Source organism: Glossina fuscipes, unplaced genomic scaffold (genome assembly GCF_014805625.2).
Source record: "Glossina fuscipes isolate IAEA_lab_2018 unplaced genomic scaffold, Yale_Gfus_2 73, whole genome shotgun sequence".
NCBI lineage: Eukaryota > Metazoa > Arthropoda > Insecta > Diptera > Glossinidae > Glossina > Glossina fuscipes.
This window is the reverse complement of record NW_023998436.1, coordinates 1,389,970-1,416,442: the sequence shown is the minus strand read 5'-3', so window position 1 is coordinate 1,416,442 and position 26,473 is coordinate 1,389,970. Positions and strand designations below refer to the sequence as shown.

Genomic DNA, 26,473 nt, shown 5'->3' with positions numbered 1-26,473 from the left:
CCGCAGGAACGAAAAGAATTTGCATTGAAGACATCAACAACAATAATAGCAAAATAAAAAACAAAAAAAAAATGAAATAAAAAAAAAAAGTAAAGCAAAATAAAATAAAACAAAAAGCAGCACCAGCACCTTTAACGTACGTTACCAAAGAAGAATTTTATCAAAACAAAACAAGATATAAACAAAGGACAGGCTGGCCCACACCACAAGCCCAAATATAACGGCTAAATGATTTTAAGGACTATATATGAACATACGCATATACTTGTATACATATATATACTTGCAGTTGTACCCGTAAATTGTATGAAATGATGACGATGATGATTACGTTTTAAGATCGTACATACACGATAACTGATATACACACGCACTTACAGACACACCTACATCAACATAAAAACAAAAACAAAAAAAAAAAAAAAAGAAAACCAAACCAAAGGAGTTTGTAAACGCTATACAATGTATACGAAATGATAAAATTTACTACACATCTCCCTGTGTCTCCTAAGCGTACATGCGCTAGTACTACCAAAGTGCAAGTGGGTGCTTTAGCTTACAATTTCGTCGATGTATAAAGAATAGAACAGAACAGAATAAATGAATGAATGAATGAATGAATGAATATTAAATAAATAACTTTCTCTCCAAATTCGAAAAATATCAAAAAGAATAAAAAAAAAATAAAAAAAATGAAAAAAAATTGAAAGTAAAGAATAAAATTTATTTCATTTCTAACACAAATTCTACATAAATAAAGCTTATTCCTAACAAATATACATACATATATAGCTATACACATTTATATGTATATATGTATATATGTTTATATATAGAGCGTAGAGTGTAGTAAACCCTTGGGAAACAGCATGAACGGACTACGAATTATTAAACGTGTTTTCAATAGACACGATAGTTTATTTATATATATATATATATATATATATATATATATATGATATGATATGTATATATATATATATATTGTATATGTATATGAATATAATTCATATACAATATCAACTAATAGTAAGTAGTACTATAGTTGGCAACAGCCTTGACATTACGCAACAATTGGTTAGTTGGCTGAGGCTAGTTGATCTTTTGCTTTTATTTCCATAAGATGCGTATACCATACAACACCACACAACACACAACATAACACAAATCACTATACGATAGTAAAGCATAACATTTACTAATGTTTACTTCTCCACTTTTACACTTCTCGGGGGGGGCCGCCCCCCCCTTCCTCCATCACTCCCCAGTCAACACTCTCTCTCTCCCCCACTATTCCCCTCTTTTTCACCCATCAGCAGCCATCCATTAACTTTCTAACTAATGGCAGCAAATATATATATTAGAAAATGTGTCGCTGAGAGGCTTACAACCTTTAGCCAGAATCTGCATACATGTCTATACAGGAAAATAGAACTACACATCCTTATAATCGTATATGTAAATACAAATATAGACCTTAGCATGTTTAGTCTCTCATATATATATATATATATATATATATATATATATATATATATATAAGCGCGTATGAGAATGTGAACCTATACAAACACATATATGCAAACATATATAAAACACATATATATATGGTAATGATGATGACGATAACCTGCGAATTTCTGAATGAAATGTAAAGGCCAGGGCAAATCCACCAAGAGGCAGCGGTCGCTACCATGATTGAAACGTAACACATAAGTAAGTATCTACCTACCAACCTATCTACCTATCTACCTATCTACCTACCTACCTACCTACCTACCTAACTAGACACCTCGTTTATGTACAATTTTCGTTTTTATATAAACATACATATTTCTATATATATAAATATGTATATATATATATATATATATATATATATATATAAAGCCCTACATGAACATATACAACGAAAATAGCTTCTATTCTAGTGGCACCGCCATATCGTCATCGTCGTCGTCATCGCCATCATTATTATCGTTATATTCGTTGGTTATATACTTTAGACGTTCATGTTGGTTTATTATAACAACAAAAACAACAACAGTAACACCATTTATTTATCCGCAAAATATAACATACATATATACTAACGAACTTATATACATGTTTCCATAAATGTAAAGAACACAACCAACAAGTGCGCCTCGCCGTTGATTATTATTTCACTTTACAAGTCCGCTTAGAGTTTAAATCCTTGCTTTTCGTTGTCTGCTTTCATCATGGTAATAATGAAGGCAAAATTAACTGGTGCTGCTACACATATTGGTGCTCTAATAAAATGCATACATATTTACGTACATATATATAGTCTCAAATTATTTACGGAAAGACGATGGCCTGATAAAGTGATGCTTTGCATTCTTGCGCTCGTTTAAATACACAATCATCATCATTATCACCATCATTACCATCATTATCGTCATCTCTTTTGGTCTTTATAATGCCGCACGTGCATGACAAATTACGCATCTAATGCGATGACAGCGTTAAGCAATACTGAAAGCGAACAACAGATTTATTTGCTAGGTTGACATATCCCTCCATATAGCCAACAGCGTCAGTATCAGCATCAGCATCAACACCAACATCAGCGTCAGCATCATCGTCATCATTATCATCATCGTCTTCATCACGACAACACTGCTTATTATTATTCTTTTTTTTTTTTTTGTTTTTCTTTTTGTTTTTTTTTTGTTTTGTTCGAAATTCCAACAGACTGAACAACAAGATATTCGTAGCTAAGCCTACTCTCATCAAATGGCCTTCAAATTCACTTTTCATTTGTAAAACAAACTTCTATATATATATATATATATACGTACATATACATGCACAATGGCTATGAGTGAGTGATGAAGATGCCTCCTAAACCAATGAAAAATGTTATATTGGACTTTGGTCGCTTTTTTTTTCTTTTTCAATGCGCATCACACCAACAACATCAATACATTCATTTAATAAATTATTTTAATGTAGGAGAAAATAAAATGTGAAAACGCCCACAAAGTAGATAATATATATCCCTTCAGTTTTTCGTCCTTCTATTATATGCAGAAAAAACTTTGATAAACAGATAATGAAGTTGTCAGCGGAAAGGATGCAAAACTAAATAAAAATTAAAAAAAAAAAAAAAAAAAAAAAATTGAAAATTCATTTAATCCGCCACATACGTCATTGTCGCTTGTGTAGAGCAATTGCTCGCAAAACGGATCGAATAGCCCTTCACTCTATAAATTCAATCGTATACTGCATATAATTATAACGGATTTGATGGGATTACTTTAATAAATCTCTCTGTTCCTTTCCTCCTTCCCGCACACACTTCGCTTTCATAGACAACGCATAAGGTATCGTATATGGCATATGCCGCATATTGTCATATATGCTTTAAGTAATGTTATGTTTGTAAAACTTGGCATCACTTTACCTTCCAAGTTATACAGCTTGCAAAAGGAGATCGCCTTGATCATACCATTGCCGCACACTAATGAAAATCTATTCCTTCAATTTGCAATTGTAGACAAAGTCTTACATTTGTATATACATTTTGTGAATGGGAAAACCTTTCCAATGTTCGGAGTCTCCTTTTCTCCTTTTCGCCTATAATCCACTATGGATATCGGGACAGTATCTGACAAACATAATATCAATGAAATGTTTGACTTTACTAAAGCGACTAGATTGACAGACATATTTTTTGCCTTTAAAAAAAGAAAAAAAAAAAAAAAAAAAAGAGAGCCAATGGGTTGTTTGCTAGTGCTCATCCCACTTTTACTCCCATCATTTATTTCTTTAGTTTAAATGAATTTAGACAGCAATAATGCTAAGGCTTGCGAAAGAAAACCCGATCCGAATCCGATTTTATTATAACCGTCATCGAAGGATTAGGAGCATATTCATTTTGTTAAAACGTTTGCAAAGCCTAAAAGACCCTGACAGCATCAAATTCTGAATCGATTTAAGCACATCCGTCTGCCCGTCTACACCGTCTGTCTCTGTGTTGTAAAGATTCTTCTGGTCGCAAAACTGAAGCTATCACTTCAAGTTTGGTAGATATATAAGAATTTTTTGCACGCAGTTTAATATTGAAAATGAGTCAACAAACCAGTCGAACGACACGCGTAAAGAACCACATAGGCTCAGAAAGTCTCTGCTTTTCAAAAGCAATAAAAAATTGGTTTTTTTGCTCATTACTCAAAAAAAACTATAGCGAGAAAATGTACAAAAATATGAACGCATATTCTATAGCCGATACTGTAGCACTTGTAGGAAAATGGAATGGATTGACCACGCCCGCTAAATATTATAGTGTATCGATATTGAAATTTTTTTTCAATACGTTTATAAGATGAAGAAGCAAGCTTCAATAATCCCATAATATATATAAGTTCTTGATCAATTTCAAATTTGGAATTCACCTTAGCCTTAGCCTGTCTGTCCGTTTGCGCAACTGCGTAGTGTCTCCTCGCGCCTCGCAAAAGAATCTGAAAATGAGCCAAACTTTTCAAAGGACACGCCCACTTCGCCCACGCGTCTGTGTAACAAAAACTGTGAAAAGTTATCTTTGTTTTCCGGATTTTTTGCCTGTTACTCAGGCAAGTTAAAATTTACACTTTTATTTGAAATGGGCCGCTCCCATCCAATGTTATAGAGTATGAGAACTTTAGTCCCTTTTAGAATAACGGTGATGGGTTTATTTTCGTAGTCGATGCGGCAAAGAGCTTTTCAATGATATAAGTTATGATAACTCCCCCCCCCTTAAACTTTACAATTTCAAGCCCACAATAAATCAAAAATCTCTGCAAATGGCAACCCCTAAGAAGAAAACAGCAAAAGTATAAAGCTAAAGTTCCATTAACCCGATTTTGCAATCAGCTTTCGAATGTTCATATAAAGTAGAGAGCAAACCGCAAAAGAAATTTAAGAAATAATTCCTCTGTCAAGACAAAATTCTAAACATCTACCTCAATGGACGATTAAAGGAAGAAAGGCAGATATGTTTAAATTGATTCGAAAAGCCAAGCCGTCGAGGATACAGTGATTGAATTATAGACGAGGATGCAGTGCCCATAGGAGAAACAACATGGCTTCTTAAAAAAGCTGCGTTTACCTTATCTTAGCGCAGTTGATTGCAATTAGATGTTTCCCCTTTTGGACGACTATGATGCTGAGTGCGTCAACTTCTGCAATAACGTTGCACGGATATCTGCCCTTACATACAACTTCATAAGATGTCCAGCGACAAAGGGCACTTATTTGAAGAGCATGTCTCAGCGCCCTCCAGGGAGTGTAAGAATCTTTATAAAAGATTGCTTCGTTACGCCTAAAGTTCCAGATTGATTTGAAGTGCAAGATCATTAATGTTTGAGGTCTATATGACACTGCAGTATCGCTGCAACCACTGTACTCCCTATAGCCCGTATGGTCATACCCTCGACTGATGCGTTGACATCGCTCAAGCAATCTGCTTAACTGTCAATCACACTTTGATCTACAGCGAACTATACTACAGGCGAAACGCAACTTCCGAACGACAATTTCCTGGACAGACGCCGCCGGAAGTCGAGCGTATTAAAAAACCCGTTTAATTTCTGCCCTTTATGCAGCCCATACGGCATACTTCAATGTGTTGCGAAAATATAATTAAAAGCCTGCACACAATAAAAATCCAAGTTTTTAACATCGATACATATATATATATATGGACAAAAAAAACATATATATAAAGTATTGCTTATCCATTTGTTTGCTGCTTAACGTATAAACCATTAGTTGATGGTTCAATATTTTTTCATAGGAAAGTTTACCAATTTTCCATCTAACACAATAACTGATCTAAACAAAGAAAAGTAATGGAATAAAAACAAAAAAAGAAAAAAAACTAAAACCAAATTTTATTCCATAGAACGTGTTTAGAAATAAAAACAAAATAAATATAAAAAAAATAAAAAAAAAATAAAAAACGGAAATACATTCATGCAGAATATAGAGTATAACGGAAAAGTATAGTTTTATAGGGTCGTAGTTGTTGTTGTTGTTGTTATTGCTGGTGCTGCAATTTTATTTTAAATTTTATTGAAATTCCAACAACAGCGACATGAGTGAGTACCATCATCATGTGGTTCGTTAATGGAACTTTTCTACTCTCTACTCTTGTGCTCAGTGTGTCAAGGTTGAATATATGAAATACAATGAATGAAAAACGGCAACAGAAAGAGCAGCAACAAAAACAACAAAGGCAAGCAGCAAAGCAAAAGTACAACACCACATGGCACAGAAAATATATATATTAATATATATATATATATATATATATACACTGGCACACACACACCAACATACCAATTTGAAAATTGAAGGAACCGAACCAAACGTGAATACGTACACGCATACACATAAATATTTGTACTTATATGAACGCTGGCGCTTGCACTTGGAGAAATGAAGAGGTCACAGAAGCAAACAACACACATCGGAGTGTGTGTCTCTTATACGTTTGCATTTCCTGATAGCATTTACATGGATGGTGTTTTAAATATGTGCACACATCTATAAACATTCATAAATATATATATATACATATATATATATACATAAATGCATGCGTATTTATATATATGTACATATTATCCATATTTGTACATATACGGTATATAAAAAATAATTTGAATTTTAAAATATTTCACCATTGAAATTATATCAGTCTTTAAAGCTCCATTCGCACACACACGCATATACACTCACTCATTCACTTCACCTTCTTCTTGTACACATTATCAGCATCTCCTTAGATGTGCGTACACAGATAGGCATATAACAAACTCAACGGATATAGACATATATATATATATATATATATATTATGTGTGTATGCGAATTTTCAAAACACAAAAACTTGAATGAATGCACCCGTAGCAAGTAGAGGAGACAATATGTTGTTTGCTTCTTTTTTTTTTTTACATTTGATTTTATTACAAAAACAAAGTCAGTGAACTTAAAAAAAAAAAAAAAAAAAAAAATAATGAAAAAGAAAATAAAATATAAGGCAACAACACAAGAGCAACAACAATAACAAGAAAACAACAGCCTAAATAAAAGAGCTATCGAGTCAATCCAGACAGCAAATGTAGGTGAATAAAACCGTTTACATGTATACTACAATAAATAAATGAATAAATGAATAAATATATATATATATATATATGTACATATGTATGTCTGTTTGTGTGCTTGAGAGGCAATGCAATGCACGCACATTAGAAGGAACCACCTGTTATTATATAAAAAGCATTATGTCCTTTACAGAAATTTAAGCAACCTTCGAAGCATCTATCATCGGATCGATCTCAAGTCTCAATGAAGTGAATCACCTGCGAACGTTAAATTAGTTAGGTCAACACATAGGGTTGCTTCAGCGACCGCTTGTCAATGAAGAAAGCGAATAATGACTAAGGAAATCCAATCATTCTTTGCGCTTGATTGCCTTGAACCATCGAGTAGGCTAAGCTTGAGATCTGTTGGCAAGTCATTGAGTTGCTCGGTTCCCTTGTTGTCTTCGTTAGAGTGTAAATTGCCGCAACTTAAAAAAAAATGTAACAACATGACTTTCGTGGGTCTCGCAATTCATTGGAGCCTAATAAAGACAACAATGCTGCTACGCAAGTAGTATTCGATGCTGTTGGCCCTGCTGCCCATCTCTGTTATCGATGACATCAACAACTAACTGGGTAAGCAAAACATGTACATGACACCATGCTCAAGGCAAAGTGATCATGGAAGCCTTCTCCTCCATCCAGTAGAGGAGAAAAGGCTACTAGCAAAACAATGCCTGCCAGGGTTGGAATTATCGCGAGGGTCTTATTATATTATTTCAGCCGCAGCCTTCGGCTTCAGTTAGTAAATAGCACGAACTGTTATCATATTAGCAAGGATCGGGGTTGCAATTTCTTTCCATAGTTGATTCTTGAGCGTACTAATATAACTGCACTGGGCGAGCGCATTCTTGACGGTCAACCAGATTTCGATTAAGTATAACTCTTCCGGAATCCTTTGTCACCTGAGCAGCAATCAAGCTGGACTAGAGGATTAATCCTAACCTTAAAAATCTCAGTTTCTTCGGAGTAAAGAAAAGAGAGAATATAGAAAAATTCCATCGGCGAGAAAAAAGTGAAACAATAATTGGGAGACGTTTAAAAATGTCGCTCGACTAGAGCAATCAAAGTTTTATGTCCCATTCTCTGGTCGGAAAAAAGAAGGCCGCCCCAGTTTATTATAGCCATAAATAATCAAATGACGCTATTGTTATGAACGTAAGCGTAGCTGATGTTTATGTGAATACTCAGATAGCAATGATTTACTCGATAAGAGATGTCTGCTAATCGTACAATACCTCAGGAAAAGGAATTGCCCTTCGATATGAGTATACTTCTTGTCTGGCTATGCTTTTGATATGTACCTTTAGATCGTTCTCGCAACATACTGCTGGCAAGGATACCATAAACAGTATAATGACTGCGAATGTTCTTCAACAGATGGAAAAATAACAAGACGAGAGTTTGTATGCTTTGCAACTGTCAAAAGAATTTTACTTTATAATAAACCCATATGAAGAACACAACAACAAATAAACAAACACTCTTCTACACTTCAAAAATCATTGCAAGCTTTGACTTGAGAAAAGTTCAATCAAGCGACCTATACACATAATATACCGATGATTTCTTTTGCCAGCGCAGGCAAGCATATCGAGCAATTTGGTGAGACGGTAAGAAGAAGCAAAGTTTTATGTCTCGAAAATGTTTACCTTCAACTTGTCCATAAATTTTCCAAAAGCTACGACACTTTGATAAGACACCAAAGAATTCTGATCAAAGTTATACCATATACAAAACGTGAAAGTTTGCTCTTTCCGGAAACAATTTTTTTTTTTTTAATTAATACTTCGATGACAATTTTTTCATTGTTCTATTGTACTGTTTTTTACGAATCAGAATTTCACGATAATTATAAACACTTGAACACTATCAATCAATGCGCTACGGTAAATAGTATTAATGACAAACGACGACGGAAGACATATATATATATACATAGAGCTTCAAAAATTGAGTTATTTCAAGGACAAATCTTTGATACATTTGATGACGAGAGTTGCGAAATTCTTTGATAAAAAAATTTTTATATTCGGTCGGGTGTGCATTACACATTGAGTTGGTATGTGTTGGTATGTCCATAACAAGATCCAATCTGCAAGCAATTTTCGGGTTTAGGTTTCACTTGGGTGACTTTTTCAGAGACAAACAATCAGACAAAATTGTCGCAACGTTTGTATTAAACCGTTGGCAATGTTCGAAATGATTTTTCGCATAATTAACGTAATCGAATCTATAAATTTACGAGCAATATCAGCGCCAAGAAAAAACCTCGCAAGGTACACGAAATGATGCAACCTCTACGCTTCATAGATACTGTGCGTATAGCACTGAAAAATTCCAAAAGAAATCATGTTCATCGTTGAGGAAATAGCTGAAGAATTCCTACGAGCCATTATGCGTAGAGCGAGAGCGAGAGAGCGAGAGCGAGAGCGAGAGAGAGAGCGAAAGAGAGAGAGAGAGCGAAAGAGAGAGAGAGAGCGAAAGAGAGAGAGAGAGTGTGTGAGAGAGAGAGAGTGTGTGTGTGTGTGTGTGTGTGAGAGAGAGAGAGAGAGAGAGAGAGAGAGAGAGAGAGAAATATGCTTACTCAGGATGTGATTGATAGAAATAAATGTCTGTCCTTCCCCCTATGGACGCTTTCGTTACGTTTGCTCTTTCCAAAAATGTAACGGTTTTTAAGAAGAGTTACGAAGAAGACAAAATAAAATCGAAATAGTTAGGCCGAGTAATACCTTAAGAAGACTAATATCGCTCTTTGTCAACATCAAAAACTGAGATGCCGACGGATCCATATGTAAAAGAGTGGTCGATTAGAGCAAATATTAAAGTTTAATAAATACTTCTTAAGAGAAATAAAAGAAGACAAGTAAGAAAAACTGAATCTATCATATCTTTAGCGTTCCCTACTCTTATTTGTGGTCGCAAAAATGTGAATGGGATAAGATGTATCTTCCACCTTTCAGTTCACTGAAAGGTATTAGTTCGGAAAAAATGAATACACCCCGACGTGATGTCCACCATAATTAATTTAGAACTAACGCGTTTTTTGGCAAATAATTCCGTGTTCTTTACCCTATCGTTAATAAGCATAAAACCTCAAAGAAATGGGAAAAAAAGAAAATTTAATTATTTATAACTTTGCGTGGGCATGGCTAATTGTTTATATATAAATAGAGTAAAGCTTTCGGTAAAGCAGATGTAGAAATTTTCAGCTTTCTGTCTCCCATAACTTCTAAGCAATGAGTAAGGACCCACAAGTTTTTGCTTAGAGATACGGAATTGTGTTCATTATTTGCTTTAGTGGGGACGTGTTATTTTGGTCAATTTCGTCCATTTTCGATGCCAACCTGTGTGAAAGAACTTTCAATGTTTGCATAAAATTGGAAGTTGTTACCTCCATTTTTGGGATCGGGAGAGTGCCAACAGCATACACCAAACAGTCAAACGGACAGACATGGGGGTTAATCAATTCAGACTATCCCGCTGATCGAAAATATAAATACTTAATAGCATCGCTGAAGGTTTTTTTTTTTTTAAGCACACAGACGGACAGACGGGCAGATATGGCTTAGTCCATTCAGAATCCCACGATGATCAAGAATATAAATTATTTATAGGATCACTGAAGGTTGCTTTTGGTCAGACATGGCTTAATCAACTCAGAACCCCACGCTGTTCAAGAATCTAAGTAACTGATAGGATCTCTGAAGCTACCTTTTGGACACACGGGCTCACAGGCGGGCAGACATGACTTAAACGATTTAGAATTTCAAGCTAATCAAGAACATAAATACTGCATAGGGTCGCTGAAGTAGCTTTTTGTACACACAGCCGGACAGACATGGCTTAACTGATTCCGAATATAAATAACTCATAAGGTCGCTTTCACCCCATCGACACACAAACGGACAGACATGGCTTAATTAAATCAGAATTTCACGCTGCTCAAGAACATATACACGTGATAGAGCCGCTGAAAATACCGTTTGCGTGTTGTAAACAGTTTTACGGCTCTTCGACATAAAAACATTTTTTTGACAAAAGAAATAAACAACAATAGACAACAAAAGAGAAACCCCTGCTAACGTTAACTCCTTTTTTTTGTCAATAAATAGGGCAATAATGAAACGATTTATCATTGACTTATTAAACATAAATACAGATATGCATATGGCATGCTTAGGATGGTTGTCTTTCTGTCTAAAAAACGCAAAGTTGTTTATAAAATAAAACAGCGAAAAAGAAAGACAACAGCAATGCATACATACAGATATACATACATCTATAATGGGAAGAGGGAGAGGTTTTGTGATTGTTTGTAAACAACATTTACCAGTTACTACAATGTTCGCTGGTCGTTACAATAACAACAATAACAAATGTAATGTGATGGTGTACAAGAGCATTTTTAAAGGTCGTAAACTTTACAAAAGTCTTTAAAAAAGTTTTACGAAAATTGCAAAAATATTATGCGAATGTATTTTTTTTTCTTTTTTTTTTTTTTTTTTTTTGTTTCTTGTTCGTTTTTTCTTGCAAAAAGACCTTGAAAAAATTGTTGCGCACAATCAAACTTTAATGATAAGAAGAAAAAAGAATATAATAATAAAAAAAATAAAAAAAAACTTCTATTTGTAATGCACGTGTACATGTAAATAGAAAAGAAAGCGAAACTAGTCTAAGTTGTTGCTTTTTCGTTAACAAAGTACAACGACCTCATTGCATTTTTTGCTCTCTTTTTTTTTGGTTTTATTTATTTTTTTTTTCCTTTTTAGTTTAATTCAAGACAAAAATAAATAATAATAAACCATGAGAAATACAATTTTTTTTCTTGTTTTTTTTTTTTTTTTTTTTTCATTCTTAAGGTAAATGATTAAAGCAATGCAAGTACATTAACATAGTTTTTGTATTACGTTGCTGTCGTCGTCTGGTTGCTATATATATATATTTTTTTTTGCATCTGCTTCTTCTTCTCCTTTTGCATAATACATGACTACATGAGTAAGAAAGCATGTAAGTAAAAAAAATTTGCCTTAAAGTAAATTTTTTTTTAGCTTCTCACATAAGTTGAGATCTACAAGTTTTTAAAATTTTATTACAAAGTGAAAAAAATTATGTATGTATGTGTTTAAAAGTGAAGAATAAGTAATCGGAGTTTTTCATTAATTAAAGCGAAATATAATTATACTTTAATCCGCCTGAGTAGCCGAAGGGGAGGAATCTCGACTAGCAAGTCAATGGTCGTGGGTTCGAATCTCAAGTGCGGTAGAGTTTTTAATAAAAAGCCGATAGCCTTAGATGCTAGTGCTTTTAAGAGTTTAGTCTTAGAATGTATTTCTCTGGCGAAATTAATAATAATAATAATAATAATTATACTTTTAATTGATATATCGTATCAAGCACCGATCTGGTATCGAATTCTGCTCTGCATTTACTTCCGAGGTAAGTAGTACTAACCCCAACTGTCGTGACTCGCATATTTACTTTGTGAACTTCGGGCTTTCGAACGCAGCCTTAACAAACGAAATGGAGAGCTGCAATAAACTCTCACGGTCTAATAGCGGATGGAGAAACAAGTTTTTTTTTTTTTTGCAAAACAATGCCGTCATCGAATAACGTTATTGTTGCTGCCTGCTTTTGAGTTAAAGGTTCGTAAAATAAAAGCGAACTTTTTATTATGCAAATTTTCATGCAAAACCTTCTTTTTTTCTCTATCTTTCTCTCTCTCTCTCGCTTTCTACCTATTTTTTGTTTAAATAATTTTTAAAAACTTTCAAAACAACGACAATAAAATTAATTCACTAAAGCTAAACCATGCTGCTTATAATGCCTTCAATAAATTCATCGTATCGTTCTACTCTCATATATAGCTATTGCAAGTGGTTATAGATAGAAAGAAGAAAAGAAAGCTTCAGTCAATGGTTAAAGGTTTTGTTTTTGCAGAAGATCGACTACTTCGACAAAGACACGAGCAATACCTTTGGCTGTCTGTCAAGTAATGTCCCAAATGGGAAAATGTCATTCGTATGGACTGATGTGAAGCACAACAAAATTAATACAAGGTCTTCTATGGCGTCGGCGATATCGTACTTTTCGTAGCATTAAACTCATTCTCGTAAAAGACTTTTTGTCTAAGAAACATCAGAAATATGTTGAAATAACTTTTAACAAAGCCCAACCTTGTAATGCCGCAGGCCGTCAGTTTCTGTTTACGATTAGTTCTTATTTCCCCCAACTAAAGTGAACATTCAAAGTTATCGGATAGAAAAAGAATTCTATCCTCCTTAAGGCTTTCGCCACTTAAAACGACATTCAATGGGCAATAGAGCAAGCAATCCACGTCTTGCAAGATAACACCGCTTTTTTTTAGTTTCCTGACTTTATCCAAATTCCCTGACAGATTATATCGATGTTTAACATCTGTACCTGAAGTGAAGCCTTCACCAGACGAATTCCCTAGGACCATTGGCAATTAATACAGTTGAATTGGGCACCCCTCGGACTTCCAGGACAATCCTGGAGAAGAGAAGGCCTATTCCAAGAACTGGGTATAAGCTTGAAAGTTGGGGTATGGTCCAAATCTTCCCCTCTACACAGGGCGAGGCCTATCAAGTACATCTAATTATCTAATGCTCACGCAAGAGTACTTTTTGAAGGGCCACACCCTAACGGTCCGGCCTCACACATTGGCTAAACTTGCAACGTTCAACTTCAACCGAAGTTTCTACATGGTATGCCATTGTGCAAGCGTTCCCCCGAAGAGATTTGACAAGCACCAATCGCAGCTTAACTACTGCATGCACTTCTACCCGCCTAAGCAGGATAGTCGTGGCCTTGTGAGCGGGCAACCTGACCGCCGTTGACTCCATACTTCTTAAAATAATTTGAAATTATCGACATGTTCTGGTCGTCATGTTTGCAGCTTCACACTTACATTTTGATTTCTCAATACCTTCGAGGAAACTGCTCCTACTACGCTCCCCCTTGGATTTATTGTACTAGGAGAAGTAATCAACACAGCTCAACGCGCCAGACACCTATCACGCTATGCTGCCTTTAGCTTTAGCAATGCACAAATCAGCATACAATCGCGAAACAATCTGAAAACGTGAAAGTATATTTCCTGACTTGTATGTAGTCACCTTTCACAAAGCTTCTCGCTTAAGCCTAAGGCTTTTCTCTCAAATGTACTCAAAGAATATTGGATAGAAGAATAGAAGAAGAAGGGGATTCCTATCTCTAATTTTCTTAGCTCCCAAGTCTAAAAGTGCACTTAAAGGACAAGCGATAAGACTCGGCGCAAGATCAAGGCGACACTCAAAAACGCATTCCATTCTTTGTAGACTCACTCCATGTATGGGTGCCCTATAAACTCTTCTTCTATTACCAAACACTCAAAGGACAAGCGATAAGACTCGGCACAAGATCAAGGCGACACTCAAAGACACATAGCATTCTTTGTAGACACAACTAGGTATATGTGTCCTCTATATGGCCTTTTCTTATTTGCCGAATGAAAACACAAGCGTTACTTTAAGATTAATGAATTAAATATATAATATAGTAGATAAATGAATCAATAATTCTCGTTATTTTTTGATCATTCTTAAGTCTGCAAAAAAACTATTTTTCTTTAATGGTAAAGTGAAACTTTGGTGAAGACTAAGATTGCTTCAGCTATTCATCAATCAATCAGAAATACTTTGTACATTTCCACAATTAAGAATTATTGCCAAAGCAAGCAATAAAGTAATGTAAGCAAATCTTATGAATTCCTTTATACGGTTGTAAAGCCATAAAATAAACGAAAGACTTTGGTAGGGCAGCGAGTTGGGAGAACAACTGCTGTTGTTTTGTTTATGCACATGCATGCACATCCTATCTTTTCTTTCGCTGGCAATTTGAAAGCATTTTGAAATGATAATGCCATTGTTTATCATTTTTCTATAAAAATTCATTACAGAGAGAAGAGCAATAACATGAAAGCACGTGCTTAACAGAAAAAAAAAAATAAAAAAAAAAAAAAAATACAAAACAATACACAAGAAGACATACATACTGTAGTTGTAGGTTATATATGTGCGTTTGAGTTCGGTACGTGCGCCTCTGTATACGTTTAAACACTTATGCACACGTCCACATATATATATATATACATAAATGTATCTATATATATATATATATAAATATATATAAATGTATATGGGGTCCGTATTATGCATTACAAAAATTTACTCTAATTGTGTGTTTACAATATTTATAAACTTGACAATGTAAAAGAAGAAAAAGTAATAACACAACAAAAAATAAAAAAAAAATAATATTAAAAAAAAGAAATTCAACAACAACAAGCATGAATCAGTCAATGAATGGGACACAGTTATGCATATACGAATATATGTATATATGTGTTGTGTATAAAAATTTAAAGCATTCTGTAGGCGTACATATACACCTAAACATATTTATAAATGAGACTCGTGTGGAGACTTTGTTTCTGTTTTCGTCATTAATAATGTGATGTATATTCATGCCATTGATCAATTCTAGTGATCCCTTTAATAGATAGCTTTACATTTGATATCTTACAACCGCCTTTGAAAATAATCCTTTCACTTAATGTACTTCCAGCAGCCAGCGCAACTGTTTTGCCCAATCACACATTTGACGGCTTTCGACGAGAAAATTAATTAATGAATGAATTTAATTAATGAATGCATTTACGTTCAATTTTGTGCTTTAAGGAAAGCAGCGAATTTCTGTAAATGTTAAAAGACAACGAGGGGGGAGAGAGAGAGAGAGAGCAGGAAAGAGGTACGGTTAAAAGCCATATCTATTCAGCAAAAAAAAAAACATGTAAATTATATGAAGCAGGTATCGGCGCAGGTTTAAATGAGTAAAAGGTTTCTATTGCACTTTCCTTCCACCATAAACACTTTTCGTATATTTCTCGCAACTGAAAATCGAGTGCATGTGTCTATGCGTTGTGTTGATAAAAAGTGATTTTTGAGAAATTTTTTTGCAAATGCTTTTTGTATTCTGCCCGCACTTACATCGACCAGGTCTCGGAGTATTCAAGAAATTCGAAAAATGAAACTTGCTTGGCTTCCCGAACTTCTTTAACGTTCAGTTATTACGTACAGAGCGGCCGATAGGATCAGGAATCTAATACTCGAAAGTTTTTATTATAATACTGTTAGTGGAACTTTTTTTTACGCTTTGGACGTGGAAAAAGATCACATTTTTTAATGATCAATTTTTAGAAAAGTTCGAACCTTTTTTAAGCCATTATTCCGCAGGTTTTTAGCAAAAAAAAAAAAATAAATGTAAAATATTCCACAAGAGGAAGAAGGTCACGAGCTTAAAAGAAAGCTGTTATGCATCTAAACGGTCTTTTCCACGGTTTCATATGTTGTCGCTCTCAAATCCAGTCATTTTTTTCCTCCCATCAATCAATTTTTCCGATTACCCAAAGGTCGCAATGGGGTACATGCAAGCAGGTGATGGATCATTTACCGGACTCTGACTGCTGTCAATAGACTTTAGTTCTTGATTCCATTGAACTTTGCAAGCATGAAGCTGCAAATCTGTTGTGAAGGTATGCAGTAGAGAGAGCTTCTCTAAATCGAACGGTTATTCTTGAACTCTTGGCAAAACTCTGACGAAATGCTTCGATCATTTTTTTTTTTTTCAATATAGTCAACCAGGTAGGGTATACCCATATATTTTTGACACGATTATGGTGCGAAAAGGATTGAGGAAGGAGAGAGAGCTATCGAGCAGACGGAGCGTAGTAACCCGCAAGTGCTATACTTTTAACGAAAGGAAGGGGTGTGGAATGACCGGAGCCTAGTAAATCGTAAATGCTATGCCTTTAAGGAGAGAAAAAGGAATTGACTGGCCGGAGCCTAGTAATGCGTAGGTATTATATTTTTGAAGAGAGAAACAAATATCGGCTGGACGAATGCGTATAACTCGTAGGTGCTACATCTTTAACCAAATGGAGAGATGTCGATTGATCGGAGCCTAGTAAACCGTATCTGCTATGCTTTTAACGATAGAGAGGGGTACTAAGCGGCCAGCAGTTACTACGCCTTTAACGAAAAAGCAAGAGAGAGAGAGACATACCGAGCCGCCAGAGCCTAGTAGCCAGCAGGTACTATGCCTTTAACGAGTAAGTAACTGGTCGGCGCTACGCCTTTAACGACTAAGCAGTCACTATAACTGCAATTAAGCATAGGATTAAATTGCACTGAAATTTGAGCTTGCGTGCACCGTCTGGGTAGGCGCGATACTTAGTTTGTGTGTTAGCAAAAACTAACAGTTGATAATCTTTGCTCTGACACTTTGATGCATGGTCGCAAGCTTTTTGGTCTATGATTGTACAACAAAGTTGTGCTGTTTTTTTGAAGAAGGCCGAGTGAAACTTAGAAAATTTACTCAAGAGACGATGACATCAAGAACGATGACATCCTTTTGCAGTTTCTAATTAACTGTCACACTGTTTGCCTAACTAAAGAGATTAACTTTAACCTTTATTGATCAATGGCATGATATTCCCTAAGCAACGTCACAGATACGTCATACATGTCATAAGATATTTTTCTTCTGTGTGGTTTGTGTGACTTAATGACTTGGTCTTACGATCTGGTTTCGATAATTTTAGAACAGAATAGCCGGACCAAGACAACCTTGCATAGTTAAATGATAGGTACAAGTAAGCACAAGTCGTTAATAAGATAAAGTAAGTTACGCTAAAGGTAAACAAACGTGAGCGAAAGAAGAGAATTTTCAAGTCAGACTTTTCGCCTTCTTCGGAATAACAAAATTGATGCAAAGCCAAAAAAGACAAAAAAAAAACCTATAACAGGAAAACACATTGTAAGAACGGAAGAAACTACGCCTGCTTCGATGAAAAGTCAAGCAATGCGATCGAAAGAGAGTCACCTGATAAATTCTCGTTCAGTAAAACCAAAAAACATGATTTCAAGTAGGACAGTAAACGTTAAGCTCAAGAGTTAAAGATAAAAGCTGAAGAGAAGATTGAATGCACAGAAGAATCTAAAGACTGAAATTTAATAGGCTTGCCAGGGTTCAAGTGCTTGAAATTCAATTCGGAGAAGGAGGTAAAAGGCCAACTCGTTATAAGATTGCCTTCAATTTAGTTGCGCTGGCTGGCTGAAGTAATCATACTGCAAACGAAGAGGCGGCATAAGTTGAAAATTATAAAATTAATTCGTTCCTTATATTTTTAGCACAGAATGCTTACAAATACAACACTTTTTTTAAATCTTGCGCCTTTTGCTTTACTGCACGAAATAGCATCGAAGATAAACAAAAAAAAAAAACAAATAAATGAAAAAAAAACAAAAACGAAAAAAAAATGAAAAAATGTATTATAAATAATAGAAAAATTGTGCCACGCGACAGCAATAACTTAACTGGCCGTGAGAAAAAAAAAAAAAAATAATAATAAAACCAAAAACAACAAACTCTACGATAACTATACCCGATGTTAACATAAAACTAAATCAATCTGCAAGCAAAAAAAAAAAAAAGGGAAAATGCTAAACAAAGCACACATTGGACAAACATACACAATATATATATATATATATATATATTTATATATATATATCTATACCTATATGAGGTATATGTATGTATGTCAGGGAATATTACATGGTAAACTATAAAAATATAGAGAGATTTATACGACGTTTGTACGGTGCACGAACACACGTGCATCCGCATCATTCAATGGATGAATGAATATATTTGAAAACAAACCACGATTGGATAGATGTGGCCGTGTTTCGCCAAACCAGGGTATTTCTTCTTAGCTTTACTTTGTTTTTCTCTTTTTTTTTCGGTTTTGTCTGCCTGTCTGCGAGTCTGTCTTTCATCTCTTTGTTTATATTGTAAAAAAAAAAAAGCGCAAAATTAAAAATAACACAAAAACACTTGTATTTTTGTGTCGTATTAAATATATTTGCCCCCGAAAACTATAGGAGGAAATCATTAAAGGAGAAAAAAAAAAAAAAAGAAAGAAACAGGCAACAGCATGAACATTCATGAAACCGTTAGCAAAGATATACATGCACACATACACAGTCACATGCCATTCATTTTACTTTGTGTTTAAAAAAAAAAAAAAAAAAAAAAAAAAAAAAAAACTAAGTAAATAAATAAATAAAAAGTATTTCTTGGCGCACAAGAGTAGTAAAAAAAAAAAAAAAAAAAAAATTGAATTTGTTTTGATGTCGGCGAATTTTTATTGGGTTTTGCGTTCTCGGCGCGAACGTAAAATTTCAAACAAACGTAATTTTTCATAAATGTTCAAAAAAAAAAAAACACACACGCACACAACTTATATTACAAATGAAAATAACAGAAAAAGCAAAAAGAACAACAAAGAAGAATATTTAGATGGATAAATGTATACGCGCGCGTTTATATATGTATAAATGTTCGTGTACGCGTTTGTTACTAATATTTATTTTGAATATAAGTAAGTCAGCTGTTGATTTGATAGAATATGCGAGGCGTTGATTGTAAGAGAATAAACAACAGCAGCAACAACAACAACTACACTATTAACCGATTTTATTAGAATGAAAAGCTTACGCCACTTAAGCGCACATAGCCATAGACAGGGGATAAAGGTACGTACATACGCACGTACATACAAATATAAATACACCACATGTGTTCATTAAAAGATATTGTGGCGTAATGTATACTATTCTATAAAAACCCAAATGACTATATGGTTAATGCATATACCAATAAACGCGCATACATGTGCTTATATATATATGTATATATATACATATATCATATATTTTGTTTTTTTTATATACGTATATAGGTCTGAATCTTTGTTTATAACCGCAATTGTTAATGTGTTTATTGCTGCCTTTCTGTCTTTGTGTTTGGGCATGCATGCGTTTGTGTATGTTTGTCTCTGTGTGCTTTGTTTTCTTTTCGAAATTATTCTGCCTTTAAATTTTTTACTGATACCCATACTGACTGAAACATATGCGTTTATTTACTTTTTAAAGGTTTAATAACCTTTCAATTCGTGACGTAATACGCTTTTAGAATTTGTACTTTTTTTTTTTATTTATTTATTTTTTTTTTTTTTTTTGTGTTTATTGTTGTGATAGGTAAGGTCGATCAAATAACGGCATTTTCAAAAGAATGCAATTGCATTTGAAAAGTGTACACACACACACCACCCGTATGTGTGTACGAGACAGAGAGAGATATTCATCATCATACATACGTGTGTTTACCACATATTTCGAACATATAAAATATAAAAAAATGAAAAAAAATTAACAAACAAATGTGAATATTTGTTGTTTATATGAAAGTTTTTTGTTGTTGGTTTGCTTACCGGTGGTGGTGTTCGATACTGTTGCGACGGACCCAACTGTGGACTATAGGGTCTGGGTGGAGGTGCCCAAACGCCCTGCTGAGCACCATAGGGAGCTTGATGCGGCGGCGGAGGTGGTCCGCTATGAGGTGGCGGTGGTGGTGGCCCACTTTGCGTTGGACCGCCAGGCTGTTGCTGTTGCGGCCCGCCGGCTCCTGTTTGTGGCGGTTGCTGTTGTTGCTGTTGAGGTGGTGGAGGCTGTTGTGGATGTTGCTGTGGATCATAACTATTCGTATACCGATGCTGAGGTGGTGGTGGCGGATGCGATGATTGCAGTAATGAATTCAACGTAGGCGTCGGACCCTGGGGCGGCTGACCAGGTATATATCGTTGTGGTGGTGGTCGACCTGGTGAAGATATTCCAGCTCCAGTTCCTGGCAACGATTGCTGCGGTTTACCACCGGGTGGTGGTGCCTGCTGTTGCAATGGAGCGTGTCCAGATCGATAAGGATCTATTGTAGGATCAGCATGATGATAGCGTCCATAAACCGGATGATGTCCACCGGGTGGCGGTGGTGGTGGCCCCCCCAAGCGGACTTTGCCCATAATCATCTTTATTCGGATGTTCAACCGTATTTGGTGGTGGGCCTCCAGGACCACCTTGTCCTGGATGCGGTGGCATATGCTGCGGGTGAGGTGGTTGCTGATGTAAATGATAGTGTGCCATAGCAACAGGGTCACCAGCACCGGGCGGTCCATAAGGATGTGGTATTGTCCCCTGCCCATCACCGCCATTATTTGGTACAGGTGGACCACTGCCTAAAGATGATGACGCTGATGTCGGACCACTTTGCGAATTGCCGCCAGAACCGCCACCACCTCCATTGCCTGCAGATGTTGGGCCGCCGCTATTCGCTGGGCCACCCTGCGCAGAGGGTGATTTAATTTTCTCATTCATTACACGTTTCGCTCAATTGTTCTGTCGGTTCTTTTAGTTGCAGCTGCAAACAATACAACTATTTGAGTAAAGCCTCCAACTTCGCTGCAACTTTATGTGTAAATTATCTGAAAAGAAAATTTCATAAGTTATTTTTTTTAAATTTCTCTAAACTTTAATTACAAAAATATAATTTCCAAATATTCTAATCACTCAGGGGTATATCAACACAATTCCAAACTTTGAGATTATTTAAGAAGAACAAGTGAAAGCACTATAGTGTAACATAGCCCACCATCAAATAACCTACACCATTTCGTGTAATACAGTAGTTGGAATAACGACTTTTCAAAATAAGTCTCCCTAAGGTCGAAAAAGTGGTCTGCCGTGAAAGATTTCAGCGTTCATCCTTGAACTAAAACGCGACAATTGAAAAGCGGGGACTTTTTGGTTAAACGCAAGAAAATAAGAGCGACAAACGGACAGACACGCTAAAATCAAATCGGAAGATGATTTTTAATCGATCTGAAAAAATGAAAAAATATCCTTGGATATCCTTAGGACTGAACTAATGTTCTCTCATAGGAACAGAGGAACTTTCAAAGTTAACATTCCCATGTTTTCAGGCAAAATGTGAATGAAGTCAAGAGTTCCTAAAAAGTTAAGACAACCATTTCTTAATCTTTTAAGAATCTTTTTTTCATTCTGAAGAAGCTTGGCGAAGGCGAATGCTGAGAATAATCCAAACAATAAATCTATGTGGTTCAAGTTCGATTCGGTTAGTCTCCAGGTCAAATTAATATTAAAGAACAATTTTTGACGATGACACATTAAAAATTAGGGGTCTTTGCCCTACGAAGACTTACTTTCCTTAATGTAGACTACATGGCAGGACGATTCAAAAAATAAGACTATCTGACTCAAATTTTTTAAAGCACTTTAGTTGGCCCAGACGATCTTTTGTAAACGACTTGTTCAAAATAAGTCATCATATGGGGAGCGATGAGTGAAAGATGATCCCAATATATATATCCATATATTTAAAGGGGGCTAAAACATGTCATCTGCAGCTTGAATAAAAAAGTCAAGGACAGAAAAGGGTTCATCGTTTCCGAAGTGTGATTCGGTGTGAAAAAAGGATGATCCACCTCAAGTCCTTCTAAGTATTACACATGGATTCTGGATCGCAAGTGATGTATAGTGGCAAGCCGTTGCATTGTTGTAAGGAATAATGCACTTCTTCCTATCGTAAGAAGCAGAAGACATATGAAGAATGTAATGCAATACTAGCGCCCTTCTACGGATAAAATTCCGAAGCTATTGTTTATAAATGTTTACCATTGCCTTCAAAATGTTCGCGTAAACTTGAACTTTTAAGAGAATTTGATGCTAAGAGACAAGAGCATATATATTCAATGGTGTAATTCTCTTATTACTGGATCTTAAATTTTCGATCTTGCCATTCTTTTCCATTCTCTTATTTGCATCGAATAATAAATCAGTCATTTTTCTTTAATTTCTGTTTTTCTTAGCCCTGCAAAGGCCCTCTTCTTCTTCTTCTTCTTAGATCTATCAAAAGTATATAGAATCAATTTAGCTATATTCGGCATTATGTTCTTGAATTGATATTACGATCACCATATGTTTAATTTTGTCCAAAAAAGGAAAGGTTCATCAAAGATTATTTCAATTATTTCTTTTAGAAAAAAAAATCTCTAAAGTCATATTATATAAGCCCACTCATTCCTAATAATAAAAGTGTTTTATTAAGTTCAACATTCTGTTACATGAAAGAAATGATTTGTAAATGCATCCAGCGAAACTATGCCGTCAAGCTTTGTATATAGTAAATAAAGAAGTAAAAGCACAATAGGGAGTCGACGCCCACCATAAATACTCTATACCATCCTACAGTTGTATTCATATAAGGATTTTCCAAAATAAGACATTATTATATGGGTAATAATCGAAAAAGTGTACTGGTCCTTGGGTCAAAACACACTCCAGAGTGTGAGAAGTTCCATCGAAAACTGCTAAAAATTTGTGGAGTGCAGGTTGAATAAAAGAAAAAATGACGGACAGACGGGCAGACAAGCTTAAATACGATACTAAATCACATTCGGTGACACAAAATCGGTATAATAAATGGCGGGACCATCGCAAGTCCGTATTTTTATCATAAACACAAAAATACCTGGGCAAACATCAGACGGACAAATGGACAGAACAGCTTAGATCGATGGACAAAATGATTTTTGCGACCTTAGTAAGAGCCTTACGTGTGCAACCGGGTGTGTGTCTATCACATTTAGATTTATGTAACCGCACCATTACTCCAATTGCGGCGTCACTATAAGCACAATGGGAACCTATGAGTTATGCTTACGTCAGATAGCTGAGGTAGATATTTCGTGAGATGATTGAGGGGTTCTAAATTTATGTTCACCGGCACTCCTAGGACGGTTACAACCAAAAGAAATTGCAGGTACTTGCCACTGATCGGACACACGGACAGACGAAACCTTAACCCAAGGAATGGGAATCCTATGTGTCCCTAGAGCTTTTTAATACCCACCCTGCCTGTTGGTCTCCCTTCGGCATTAAAAAAAAAAAAAGTTGGCGAGAATGATTCTGAATGAGTCGGTGTAGTAGAAGGTGGCCTCAAGGCCAAAACAATTTACACCAAAAAAAAAGGAACAAGACGTTGTGGCTGTTACGTACTTAATATAACTTTGTACCACAAGTAGTATAGAGAATAGATGCGGTAGCATTACTAGTGGACTCTGTAATTGAACAAAAATTCCTTCTCTTCAGATTACGACGATTTTCTTCATTGACTTATTATAAGGCATGGTTGGCAAATGCCTTTAAGATTCATCCGAAATAGAAATTAAAAAAAAAACATTTGATAAATGAACATGTGAACGAATGGGTCAACAGGTATCCCCTCATCCTAAAGCGCAATTCTACGCGCACTAACACTAATGAAAATAATTGCACAAATTCTCCTTAAATTAATAATAATGTTGCTTGAAAAATGAACTTAATATTATTAACTCTTTTTTACTTGAAGTTGCAAGGCCGATCTTTTTTTCTTTCTTTTTTCTTTTTTTTTTTTTAAATTACGAAAACCCAAGCTAAATTAAAAGGAAAGGTAGGAAAGAGTAATAAAATAAAGTTTCTTGCGAAAAGGGTGGACGGACAGACTAGCTAGATTAAAAGTATAAACAAAGTTTCGAACATTATTGTATATTAATAATGGATCTCATCCGTCGGTTGGTGCTATTTTGAAGATATTTATATATTCCATAAAAAATCTCAAGACTGGCATAGTTATAGATACTAATTTTTTTTTTTTTTTTTTTTTTAATTGCCAACACCCCGACCAATAGTGAATCTATAACAAATATACACAGCAGAAAAAACAAAAAAATCGCTTATGACAAAAAAAGTGAAAAAAAAAAACACAACTAATGTGTAAAAATGTAGAGAAACAGAAAACCCAACAACAAATTTTAAAATCAGCAATTGACAACGAACTAAAGACGATGTCTATATACATATGTGTATCTATGTGAACAGATACATATACACTCACGAGGAGCACAAATATACATATAAATATATATATATATTTATATATATATATGTATAGTAGACATTCGTATAAACATCGTTATATACGTAGGCATACATACACATAAGTAACAATAAACGAACGAATAGACATAGAAAACGTAAAATAACAGAGAAAATAGCAGTAGAAAATTGAACGAACTGAACTGAACTGAACTGAACGCTGAACTAAAACGAGGCAAAAACAACGCAGCAACATTAGCAAGCTACCACTAGAAACTATAAAAAATCAAACGTTATAAAAAAAAAACAGCAATAGAAAGGAAAATAAAAATATTTAAATATATACGTGTATGTGCGTGTGTGTTTATTTGTGTGTACATGATGTAGATACGAATGCGAACATAATCATCGTGCCATCGTATCAACAACATACCACACACTTATTTATGTACGTTTGTGTAGACATTCGCATGTGTTTGTGATTACACACTTTTTTTCCCTCTTCTATGTATGCGTTTGCTCTCTCTCCTCTCGGGTTTTATTTATTCATATCTCATGCTTACATTTTCCTATACGAAAATATAATATGTATGTTTGTATGTATGTATATAGAAGCGTATATATATACTGGTGCTTTATAGCCCGAACGAGGAAAGCAAGCAAATTAACGAATATGAAGAAGATACACATACACAAAACGAAATTCAATGGCAAAGCAAAAATAGAAAGAAATTAAAATCAGAAACAACGCATAAGAGAAAATAACCAATAACTGCTAGAGAGATACAAATGACACAAACCAAACTAAACGAAACACCGTACGTACCGTGTGTACGAAAACGGTGGACGGACGGACTGGCAAACCGACCCGTCGACTAAATGACAAAACGACCAACCCACCAATCGAATAACCGACAGATCGTCACACTAAACAATAACCAACGTTTAGAGAGTGTATAGAGATATATATTCGACTCTGTCGCACTCATTAAGCAAAGCCCGTTTTCAATGTTTTAAGCATTGCTGTAACATTCTCACTTGTATACTTTTCCACTTGTACCCCACATACACCACACTCTCCACGACCACATACTACAACTACGTTGAATACTGCTACTACTACTGCTGCTTCTGCTGCTGCTGCTTCTGGCATTTAATTTTTGTGCAACGCGAAAAACGACAATTTTTTAATGATTTTTTTTTTTCTGTTTCGTATTCCGTAATTTATATGTTGGAATACTTTGAAGTCTCTTTTCTCTTTTTACTTGTTTCTATCAACAAATACATTTAAGCACTTTATTATTTATTTATTTAGTTATTATTGTTATATATAAATTATTTTGTTTTTTTTATTTATTTATTTATTTATTATTTTTTTTGTATATTTCTAAGAAATTATTGTATCGTATTAACACAGCACTTTCA

The 26,473-nt window shown here is 35.0% G+C and overlaps 1 protein-coding gene across 1 annotated transcript in view; it reads right to left on the bottom strand.

Annotated features, from left to right (window-relative positions):
• LOC119638156 (trithorax group protein osa) overlaps positions 1 to 26,473 on the bottom strand; it is a 135,873-nt gene that overhangs the window by 107,828 nt on the left and 1,572 nt on the right. Inside the window, 2 exon segments of the mRNA XM_038034816.1 lie at positions 20,554 to 21,123; positions 21,125 to 21,597. Coding sequence (XP_037890744.1) covers positions 20,554 to 21,123; positions 21,125 to 21,490 — 936 coding nt within the window. The 5' untranslated portion in view covers positions 21,491 to 21,597.